Here is a 12,548-nt window from a genome sequence, read left to right as displayed (position 1 = left end):
TGAGAAATTACTCAATTTTATTTCCATTGCGACTTTTTAATCAGTAAACTACAATCTGTTAGATGTAATGAATATTTTTGATGTTGTGAAAAAAAAACAAAATATAAAATAAAAATGAGAACGACGATGAATAAAAATTCATTCGAGTAAAAAAATCACTCAATTCTAATGACACGGCGAATGCCTTCCGTGATGAACTTTTTTTTTCATCAGAAGGCTATTCGATTCCATTCTCGATCATAGCAATCGCAAGGGGCGAGAATCCCATTATTGTCTCGATAGCACTATTTGCAATCGGCATCGACAATCGTTGAGATTCGAATCAGTTCAATATTGAAACCGCAGCTACATTCAATTCAATAGATTTTTAATTTTGCGATATTTTATAGAAAATTATTATCGTGTGACAAAATAGAATGAAAAAATTCATTACAGAGGCAAAGTTGAGGAAATACGTGTTTGTTTACTTTTTTATTAGGACCGTCGTGTGAAGCTTCATTCGTATTCTCATGACATGGCACGGGGTGTATGATTTATGTCGATGCTATACGATGAAAAACCGATTTATGCAAATATTATTACCGTTGAATTGGTTTGGCATCGTGCCCGGGTGTAAAGGGTGAGAAAACAAGGGAGCGAGAACGGAGAGAAAGAGACTTTGCAGCGAACGAAATTTCATTGGAAGAATACGGGAGAAAAGGTTGCACGAAGTTGAGTGCGTGCACCGACTGAATTTTACAGCGGGTCTTGTAATTTTATCGTTTCTTTATAGTACGGAAAGTCTATCCCATAAAGTTGAAAAAAGAAAAGCAAAAAAGCCCATCAAATCGCGTAATTCGCTGCAGCGATTTTCCAGCTTTGATCACCGGATTGTTTCTTCATTCTTGTGACAGAGTACGTCAAAAAAAATTCGTTCTATCGATGACTACTGAACTCGAATCACCCACCTGCCGATCGCTTGATAAAAAATACCCAAAAATTCATTACTATAATAATTTATTATCGTCTAGCGTAAAACTGAATCGGGAACTTTCATTATATCACGGGGAAAAAAAGAAAGAAAATAATGAGATGCACAATGTGATGCAATTACGATGATGAGGACGAACACCGACATCGGCCTTGGCCACTTCAATATCCTCAGTGCTACTTTTCCTATACTCTCTCAACTTCAGTGCGACTACCTTCTCTATTTTATTTCCATGTTAAACCAACTATATCGTTTTCACGAAGCTTATAATTGCCTCGGGTCAAAGTCGAAGAGCTCTCTCAGGAGTTTCGATCGAAAAGCTTGAACTTTGCAAACACTGATGCGCGTGTACTGCAAGAGAGAAACGGAGTCGGCATCGCAGGATGCTCCGCAAACTTGTAACGGAATCCTGCTGTCCGTTCATTTTCTTCGTAGATCGACACCAATCGCCCAGGGTCTACCAAATATCGTGTTTTTAAACTTTGCCGTTTGGTAAATAAATGATTCCACTGGCTACGAGATTCCAGGGAGGCTCTTACCTAACTGTTGTGCGCCAACGTAGTCACCGTTGGCTCACACCGAGCAAAATTTATTTCATTCTTCTCACATACACGTGAACTCCTGCGGGGACGTGAATTGCGGAAGTCGGATTAAAGGTACCGTGACAACTAACGAGCCCCAACCGATTCTCGTGCAGAATACGATGGCAAACGTATACAGGACTCGTGCGGGTATTATTCCCTTGAAATCCTCAGCAGAGTCGAGAAACTCCGATAGTAGGCTCGTAGGATTAGACTACGATGCGGTAGGATACACATTTTCGAACCGTCAGAAGTACGATTCAAATATTCAGACATGAGACAAAAAAAATGAATATCGAAAATTTGACTGAATCATACGATCATTCGAATGTTTTTTCAGAGGAATAAATGTCCGGTTCGATTCAGTTTTTCTGTAAATTGAAACAAGGGAATTGTGTCGTTTCATGTCCGGAATATTTTGTTGTCCTTGTCGAACTGAATATTTTGACTGGGAGATACAAAATTCGTTTCCATCGACTATTCTATATTTCGTGTGCCAAAATTGTACACCCATGGGAATTTTTGTGCAGGAAATCTGTGTGTGCAAATATGCCACTGTTGCTCATTTCTACGCATGTTTTGCGACATGACGATCCACTCTTTCAAACTATTTTCAATTGTTCTAACCGCTGAGGATCGACAGGTGTTATTTATTCCTTACGAACGGAGATATATTTATGAATGGAATCGTTTCAGAACGATGACGTTCGTGAATATGAATTTTTTGACCGTATTTGCGGAGAAATACGTACGAACAGTTTTTAGAGATAAAAGTATTCGGTTTGGAAAAACATCGATTGTGTTATATTGAATTCGTTGTATTTTTTCAATAAGCCAAGGAGCTTTGGCGTGACGTCGATTCGAAGCTCGGAAGTGACAGGGGAAGACGTGCAATCTCCAGTTGAATACGCTTTGCGCCTGCACCGCTTGAAAACAATGTTTTCAATGCTTGGCGTCAAGACGCTGCCGGATCTTTTGGATTATAAATCGAGTTGTTGTGCAGACAGAAAGAAACTATTGGAATTAGCAAGAATTCAATAGAATACGCGCTCGGAGAGACTTTCCTCCTTTTCCGTCTTTCTTAATTAAGAGAAAAAAACGAAAAATTGAATTCTCATTTCGTAGCACATGTGTCGCCAACAAAGTGAAAGATGTGATTGGATTCTCGTGCAAAGTTTGGCACGGTTCCCTTGATTCGTAAACAAGGATATACGTTAGAAAAACACATTCGTTCGAGCGTCCGATTCACTGGTCGGAAAAGTTGTTTGTTTTCAACTTCCACTCGCAGCTGAGCTGCGCGTGCCGAAGGAAAAAACGATACGAGGAAGATTATGCGGTCGGGTGGGGAAAGGTAGGAAACAGCAGGCCTCTTGTATGCAGCTTTTTTCCTCGTTCCATCGAATATAAACTCGATCAGAGCCCACTCTCTGTCATTCTCTATAAACTAATATTGCATTGGAGTTTAAGGTAGTTCATGCACGAAACGATTTTATTAAGAAAGTCTAAAAATCTACAGAGTTTAAATGGCTAGTCGACTGACACAAATATCAAATTTTAAAGGGTTCCTCTTATTGCTTATCGAGATAAATGTGTTCAAATGTGAAGAAAAATTCACAGGGTTATAGCGACTATGCGTAAAAAATCGTTTATCATTCCATATTACGAATGAACGCTTTTTACGATGAAGTTTATGAAAAAGTACACAATAACAATAACGAAGGTCTGGGAAAAAATTCGAGACGATTCTCTTACTAGTAATAAAGATATATTACGTTAAAGATTGAACGAAATTGGTAATGAGCACTCGCATAATCTCACATTTGCTTATTTCAGCATTTGGTTTCTTCTTGGCTAGACCCATTCCTGTCTTTTTATTAATACTTTTTTCTTGGTACATTTCCCGTTGTGTTTTCCCTTTGCGTTTGCTAATGCGATTATTTGCATAAAAAACGATAGTATTTTCGTCAGGGACGAATGAAATTTCGGGTTCGGTCAGTGACGGATTCCCGATTAATTAATGACTTGTAATTTCCTTCACCAAAAGATAAGTTGAAAAAACGTATTTACAATTTCGAATGAATTTAAAGTGATTATATCTTGAGTTAGGAAGTAAAAATCGCTCCAATTTAGACACCCGTAAAATACGATCCTTCGGGCATGATCTACCTTAAAATCGGGAATGAATTTGAGTTTAGAATTAGCCTCGTGGGTGGACGGGGAGTACCGAGGGCTTCATTCCCTCCTCGCGTCTCATCACTTCCGTCGCACCCAAAGCTGTCGCGTCGCTTGTGAAATTTCAATCGAATCTCTCACAATCGAACGAGGGTATGTATAAATTTGGTGAAGAGGGCTTCTGCGTTGAGTAATAATTGAAAGACACGTAATTCGAACAGGGCCGAGTTTGACAAACATTGACAGCAGGACGAAACGAATCGTGAAATTTGATTCGGTACACTGGGAATGTGGGAATATTGTGAAACTTTATTCCCTTCGTGATCGATTGGTATACGCGAGGATATTGGAATTGATCAAAGGGAATTTTTCCCCAGGTTATTTGCCGAGTCAAAGGGGAGAGAGAGAGCGAAGGAGAACGAGCACAGCGATCTTCGTAATCGCAATGATAATAACAATCATCAATCAGTTTTTAAAACCCCGTTTGCCTCGATCGCAGCGTTCGAAGCGAGATCGAGAGCCAGCATGCTTTCAATACTCGAAATATACGTTCCTTTGTTACAAGATATATTCGTTGGAAGGCGAGAGGAGACACGAGGGAGATTGGAAGACGAAATAGAGTTAGAAGCGAAACAGACTGATAGATATATCGAAGGGTGTTGCACGCTCAGCTAAAAGAATTGGAGCACAGAGTACAACACACGGGAGGAACGAAGCGCAGCGTGAAGCATCGAACAAACCGATGTTAAGTGAGTAAAATCGATATTCGGCACCGTTTTCACCGGGATATCGCGTTTACGCGCCGTCGAACTGGTCTTGCAATGCCATCGGTCTTTTCCGCGCTTTCTTCTATTCTTTGCTTCCTCTTCCTCTCTTTCGTAAGCGAAGCATTTTAGCCTATCGTTCTTCGGAAGTTACATGCGCTTCTCTTCGACCCCCGAAAAGGTTCTCCAAGAATTTCGTTTCCGCGTCCGCAGCACGGAGTTGGAGAATGAAGATTCAATTTTATCCACGAATACATCGCGCTATTCTATATTCGGTTATCCCTCGATTTTATAAACTGCGCTTTCAGCACTGCGAGAACGACACTCGCCAAATACCAGTAAATTAGGTTCCTGAAAATGTCGAGAACGTCGAAAATTTCTATTCGCAATTACAAATAACGAAACGAGAACAAAAATAATCATAATTGTTCGGAGGAATTTCAATGTCGGATTGAAAAATGTGCATCGCTATCTCTCCAAGCGTCACAATTTGTAATCCTGAAAATAAGCCGCTGAGAAAACAGCGATGCGAAAATCCTCGTACGAAAGAGATTTTTTCTTGTCCGTTGCACACACACACACACACATGCGCGCGCGCGCGCGCGCGTAGACAGAATAAAAAATACTTATCTACAGTAATAATTAGTTCACTTTTGCAGTGAAACACGAATAAAAGATGGAATTGCGGCAAGGGGGGCGGGAGGAATTCGTTGTTGGTGCGGTGAAGCTCAGCGGAGTTTAATAATGGGAAGTAGGCCTCGCGCACGGAGCAACCGAGAGCGCTATCGCAAATCCTTCCCCCCGACATACCACGCTTTTGCCAGTGCTTTGTTTCTTCCTGTACTGCTTTCCAGATTCTCTATATTGCATATACACACATTTGAGCAAATAATTCGCCTGATTTAATCCTCGTCTGGATAAATTCACAGAGATATAGAAATTGTGTATGAAATATAACCTCAAACATGCGCCCATAAATTTGGAATGCGTGGCAATTAAAAGCGGGACATTTATGGTGGTCGGGTACGAAAGAACGAGCAAATTATGAGGCCACGCGAATATCCAAGTCGTTGAAAAATCGTCAAGAAAGATAATTGTTCGGCGAACTTCATTTGGCTGTTTGCTTCCGGTCCGACGAAAATGGAATGAATGAACGACTCAAGTTGATCGGGGAACGGGTCTTTTCGTTCCGTTTTCAAAATAGCTTGCTTCATGACACTAAACGATGCGTGCAATATCTGATTTTCCCACCGCTCTGATGAAATATACTTCGAGTCTGCGTGCGGAAAGATCGATTTCAATTCAATCATGCACTAATTGTTACGCCTGTGATGGACGGTAGAATCGAACGATATCTGGTGAATTGAACAGCCTGTTAAAATCGCTCAGCCGGATCCATAGTTCCGAACGCTTGCGTATGTACACTGTGTATCCAACGTTGAAGAGGGGCAGCAAGATGAACATTTATTCGGGACTGAAATTCGAGCTGGAAACGCATCAGTAGCGTTGTTGATCGAATGCAGTGTCGATGGGTTATCGCTGATATAAAATGACCTATTCGCGTCCTTGTCCAGGCACACTGTCTAACTGACACGAAAGGGAGAGGAATGAAGATTAAGTAGAGGTTCAAGTTTCCTGGAAAAAATTCATCGCGCAAGAAGGCTAGTTTCGCGTGAGCGGAAGTGAAAAACCCTCGGAGAAAATGGCAAGTCAAATGGTTTTCTGAGAAAACGTTACAGGCAAATATCGTATTTTTAGAGACTTTTCTTTCACCTGGTTTGGTAAAAGATACAGAATTAGTGATACGATTCAGACCATGAACGAATAAAAAATCAACACACAAGATTGGTTGGATGTGTTTTTACTCGCAAGAATTGTTTACACAAGCAAATAAAATCTACGAACAGACTCGTGTTAAGCAATATGGATGTCATTGGTTAGTATCACCATTTTAACACTATTTTCAGATACTTCAAGTAGCAGGCTCGTAAGTGAAAGTAGCCTCAGTATAAACTTATAAGCGTAACTTAAGATGATGGATCAGTCGGTAATCACAACCGTGAGTGCGAGAGAGATAGCTGCAAATTTTGAAAACGAAATTTTTCCACATCGTTCGTCTGATCGAAAAAATAAAAATGTCATCGGATTTTTGCCATCGTGCTGCGTACGATGACATTTTTATTAATTTAATCGGACGAACGATGTCAAAGAGGTTCAATTTAAAAAATTCGAGGTGTGATTACCGACTGATCCATCATCTTAACCAAACTACTTGAGTATTGAAAGAATTAGTCGAAAGAAACTCACTCGACGCAGAAAGTGCAGAAACGAGTGAAAGAAGTTCTCTATAAAGACTCGACGTACGCTCATGATGTCAGAAAGAATCAATCATATCGATCGATAGATACAGATATTTTAGTACATTAACAAAGTTACCTTGATTAGTCGTGCGGAATTGGATGATTGTCATATTCTTGACGATATTTAACTGAGATTGACAACCTTTGTAATCAATTATAAATCCAAGAAATCAGAAACAAGAATGTCGTTTTATTTCATTTCATCACGATTACAGAAAGCTTTTTCCATTTCCATATTCTTTTGTTTTTCCCATATTGCCAATCTCAAAATTTGGTAACCACATTGACTTTCTTCAAGCATGAGTAAAAAACGACGATGCCACTATAAAATACCCAAATTCGTAAATTCAAAGGTTATCAGTGAAGCTAGTCAGTGGCCTGAATGAAAAAGAAAATATCGCGAGGTTTTCATCAAAACCATCAGGCTTGACGACCAAGTTTTCCAACCGCTATTTCACCGAGTTATATCCCATCGTTTATGAAGGCATGAATACTACGGTGAATGACTGTTTTTATAGGCAATTTCATGTGCGACAAGATTGGTTTTGAACATTCTCGTTTTATCGCTACGCACTCCAGAGGCCGTCTCACAAAAAGACTGGAGGGTATTCACCAACTGCGATAATTAGCAGCAGCTCATCGAACGATGGGTTATAAACGAAAAACAGCATTGAACTTACGGACTGAGGAAGTTGTCTTCGCTGAGGAGTTAGCCTCTGGGACACCCGGTATGCATCCTCGTATCCAACAAAGCAACAAACTTTTCGGCAAGAATGGACAATGAGAGATGTTAGTAAGCGTGTGTGGATGTGGCATTGGACCATCGAGATAGGTTCGATAACGTTATCGCTCTGGACAATCCGCAACTATCATGGCTCTGACAGTGCTCAACAATACGTATCCCATTTCCATTTCTCTTTGCCTCTTCCCCTCCTTCGTGCCAGGTTCGGTTTGCGATATCCTCAAATTATTTAATGTCTCGGGAAAAGCATCAATAAAAGGGCTCGGAAAGATACGAGTTCGACATTTACAGGGCGCTCACATTTGCTCGTTCTGGAACAAAAGGTACATCGTGCTCGTTTTTAATCAAACGAAATCTTAGTTTTGCTTCGGTGTTGCTGGATACATGACAGGGCTTTTAATCCCGACGAGAGAAACGTCGATTTTTCGCAAAAGCTGACCTCCGATATCCTCAGCCGTTTCTTCTTTATTCCTTGGACTGTGGAGCTTTGCGGTTACAAAGTAGCGGCTCGGGGCAGGGGGAGGAGGATTTCAGGACGAAACACACAAGCCTGATAACGGTTCGAAGTGAGAGATAGAGCGAGAAAGGACTCGGGGAAGGGGTTAGGGCTGGAAGTATGGCGAAACAACTAGTGATAACGAAGAGCGTCTGTAACGCCGAGCCAATGCGAGCTATTGAGGTCAAAGTTGTTCGCGACAGTGGTAAACCCTCTCGTTTCCCTTTCACCCCCTTCTTCATCCATCTCATTCGCTTTCCCTCTTCGCTCCGGCCACACACGTACAGGCGAACCACCGCGGAAGCCTCGTACACCGGAGTCCGACCACCGCGAACGGGCTGCTCTATCAACCGAGTCTCACTGAGCCCCCTCTCACAAAGTAACAAAAAAGTCAAGAATGATCGACGGATCTCAAGATTTAGCGAGTTAGCATCGATATTTAACAGTCGAGTCGCACAGTCGACTCAGCTACTCTACTTTACACTCTCGCTCCGTGTATTCCCTCTGACACTGTGCGCTGCTCTCGCAACATCCGCACGCGGCCTTCTCTTCTCCTCTCCGCGATCTAAGAAAGCCCTCTCTCGTCCGGGAAATACGTGACAAGAATGTGAGCGCAGAATATCTGCGAATGATGCGCTCATCCGATTCTCACGAGTCGGACGTTTATATAGGTGCATCCTCAAGGAGTTTTTCCAAGGACGAGAATTTTTCTCGTCTTTTTTTTCCTCGTCCCAAGGCAATATCCTGAATGACTTGAATCTTCATAAATTATTAGCGTTTGTATGGTAAAGCTGAGCCAATATTTTCTCCCTTTGCAGAGAAATAGGAGAGCAGAATTTGAAGAACGAGGATGGAAAAAGAGCGAAAAATACAGAGACGGAAGTCCTTTATTTTGCAGGAGATCGATGAGTTGTAGAAACTGCTGCGATCGATATCCTCGCTTTAAATTACTGCCTCTAATGCTCCAATCCAGGTTTCAATTTCCTCCTACCAGGATTCCAACAACACGTACTCTCGAGGTTTACTCTGCTTTTCTCCGAGTACACAACGCTTTTCCTCACTCTACCACTCGAACGGAGCGTCAAGATAAAGCTCCTAACTTCCTTTTCGATCGAAGCGGTAAAAATGTATCTTGCAGTCTGAATTTTTGATTGAATTCGCTTCTTGCTATCGCTCAAATGGAAACGACAATCTTGTTCTTGTCGGTACACTGCTGAACGGATCGGCATGCGCGCCGCCAGCGAAACTCGGCGCGAAGAAAAACTGATTTTATCTTAGTCTGAAATAGTTTATAGGAAAAATCGATCACCCGAGTCTTTTCGTCGGGAGATCGGATTCGACGAGCGACCATACGAGATCGAGCCATAAAAAATTGTATAATTGGAGGATTTTCATTCACGAAAGTTCTTCATTGAAGGAGGCATTCGCGATTGGGATTGAAAAGATCGGGATGGAAGCAGCGTTCGGCTGGACGAAGGACAAAGGGGACGAGGACGGAATTCAGAAAGATTTTATCTCGAGCTTTAAAGCCGGCGTGATATAACGAGTTTATCGTTGTACGTGTGTGTGTGTGATGGAGCGACGAGAGCATGGAACATCGAGCCTGGGAGAAAAATCCTTTGGTAATAAAGCGATTTTCATCGATATGGAAAGTAATAGAAAAAAAAATCAAGTATCGAGTTGAATTGGAGCATGTAAAAAAGGAGAACGAGGGAGCTTTGCGACAGCGTTGAATCGTCGTACGTTGAGATTTCTCAAAAATCCCAATGCTCAAAGGAAAGTGGAAGAGTGAATCAGATTTTCCGTTTCAGGTATACCATCAAAGGATTTCTGTGAGAAACTTCGACAAAGTAAAAAGAAATCAGTAAGACGACGTCGTATCTGCAATCGTTCAAGTCCCTATACGAGTTCCATTTTATGTCATACACAAACGAACAAAAAACATCCCAATTGATCGATGCACCAAGACGAAGGCGCAGCTTCGAAATCTCAAATGGTCTCTAGACACACGCACACACACCGCAAAACAGGACTCCTCTGGTTACAACGAGGACCAAGAGACAGAAAGCTGTCGTCCTCGACTATTAACCGGATATCGAGCTCAACAAAGGCTCGAGATTAACTCGTGTTGCATACAATGCAGAGCTATAGAGATACACAGAAAGATACATGTTTGTCGGGGCGGAGATAAGGGCAGTTTGGACTACCGTAACGTGACACTTCCGAGAGAAGAAACTCTCCTGGTAATCGGTGAACGGGACACCGCCAGGGCGAACAAGAAATAGAGGGGGACGGGCAAAAGAGGATGTAGAAAGATAGAAAAAAGATCAGTTCGTGGAAATGGAGTTGCCATACAATTCGTTCCGATCGAACGTGTAGCACAGATACGAGGGAATCTCAAGGAGGATCAAGACAAAAGAAATAGGCAGGGCGACAATTCATAGCGGGAGGATTACATTTGGAAGGAGATCAAATATCTTTAGAGTCGATCGCGGTGGAGGGAGGCTGCAGTTGTCGAATTATATCGGGGCTCGGGAAAGAGGTTGGACATAAGAGTCATAGAGTCGTGAATGCGAGACTGACTCGTAATCGAAAAGCGTAGTCGAGACGATTCTCGGTCCAAGTATACGTACGACTGTGTATATATGTGAAGGAAACATATAGCGAACGTCTTCGCCGACGACATAATCTCCGTTGGGTTAGTCCCTGTTGGACGACGGCGCAACGTCGCTTCCGATCAATCCCTTCAAGGACTTCTCTCCCGGTTAGAGAAGCGCGAGACGGAATAAAATGAGAGGAAGACGGGTTCTCAGTCGGATGTTGAAGAGGGGGAGGGATGCGATTGAGAGAGACGAAGGAGAATGTCGAAAAGAGAAAGAGAGAGAGAGAGAGAGGGAGAAAAGGGAAGAAGCGGTGAAGGGAAGGAGAAGAGGGCTGGAAAGCGTTGGGAAATGGTACGTTCGAGGCGAGACGGAAACTTGGGGTCTGCTCTTGGGAGTTTAGAGCGTGAAAGGGCTGAGAAAAAAGAGACCTCGGGAGGATAAAGGAAATAAAGAAACAAAAGGATTAAGAAGGGGAAGGAGAAACGAAAAAAAGGATTTTCGGTCGACTGGCTGAAACTGAAAATAAGAGTCTGCCAAGTAATATTCAATTAGAGAAGAAAAGATAAAGAAACGTGAATGCAATGTACTGAAGGGGATAATAAGGAGAGTAAGAGATGATCAAGTTTTCGCTTGTGATAGCGCGGTAAAAAGTTGGAAGATATGACTCGGGAGAGCCTCGCACTTCTGTATTGAAACGAACGAGAACTCTCAAAGGATTCTTTCCCCCCTTTTTTTTTAACGAAGGGAAAGAATTCTCTTTTTCTCACTCGGACGGTGGAAATGAATTATGCCTTTTTTCTTTCGTTATTATATAAGAACATCGATCATAAAATTGCACCGCTCACGGGTTGGGGTACTCGAGAAAAAATTCTCCGATCACTTTTATCCTCGTTAGAGGCGTTTTTTCATTCTGCTGCTTTACTTTTTTCTGTTGTCCGAGCAAGCAAAGATTTCATACACCACAGGCGACGTTAGGAACTTAAATCTTATCATGAGAGACAGGAAGCCACACGAGATAGCGGAGAAATGGCTCTCAGGGTGCGGAGGTCTCACCGAGAGGGTTGAAAAGACGAGGCGTTTCATTCACAGCTCTTACCGCACCCATGAGAGACCTCTCAATGGACTACGCGCTATAAACTCTTGCTTTCTCTTTCTCTAGAGAAAAAAACGAGAACGGAGGCCTGTAACCCTCGCCACACTCTCCCTCCTACCCGCTCTGACCCTTGTTCGCACTCTGACTGGACACACCCTTTGCACAAGTGGAAATATTTTTTCTGACGTTATAGATTCTCGATAGTAACACCGACCTCTGTCTCATTACGGATAAGAGCTATTCTCGTAGATAAAGATCTCCCTTTTCGTCAGCGATCATTTTTGTTCCATTATAAAAGAGCGGCAAAAAGCATTTAATCCGTGAAAGTAACGCTCCGGCAGGAGTAGTTCGAGAAAATTTTCTTTGATTTTTATTCAGCAGACTATTTTTCATGGAAGATGAATAAAAAATTTTCTTTCAAAAACCATTTTATTTTACCGGGGTCTCTAAGAAAACTTCTGTTGCTTTCATGGAACGAGACTGATTCTCAAATGGTCCAGGATGAGAGAAATTTCATCTTGCATCGTTCGTTTTGTAACTCGAGTAAATTCCCTTGAAAACATGCTGTGCCTGTTACTTCAATATTCGTTTCAAACATCGAGTAATCGGTACGGTGAGTTGTACTGCAATGCACAATAAATATTTACCGGCGAGTGTTCCACGCCACGAGGATGCTCGTCGTTTGAAGTTTTACGTTTCGTGATTGAAAGAAAATTGATAAATGTGTTTTTTTGATTTGACGAGAAGTTTGAAAAGATTTTCGAGAA

At 42.0% G+C, this 12,548-nt stretch overlaps 1 protein-coding gene across 2 annotated transcripts in view; it reads right to left on the bottom strand.

Moving 5' to 3' along the window:
* The window catches only part of Teh1 (tipE homolog 1), a 304,821-nt gene that overhangs the window by 265,097 nt on the left and 27,176 nt on the right, over positions 1–12,548 (bottom strand). Inside the window, exon 3 of one of the 2 annotated variants that reach the window (XM_043423464.1) lies at positions 6,706–7,900. The exons of the other annotated variant lie outside the window; for it this stretch is intronic. Within the exon in view, the coding sequence (XP_043279399.1) occupies positions 7,819–7,900 (82 nt within the window). The 3' untranslated portion in view covers positions 6,706–7,818. Of the gene's footprint in view, positions 1–6,705; positions 7,901–12,548 lie in introns of those variants that run through there. 2 annotated transcript variants of the gene reach the window in all.

The sequence above is a fragment of the Venturia canescens genome, chromosome 7 (assembly GCF_019457755.1).
Source record: "Venturia canescens isolate UGA chromosome 7, ASM1945775v1, whole genome shotgun sequence".
Classification (NCBI taxonomy): Eukaryota; Metazoa; Arthropoda; class Insecta; order Hymenoptera; family Ichneumonidae; genus Venturia; species Venturia canescens.
This window is presented reverse-complemented; position numbering and strand designations above follow the sequence as displayed.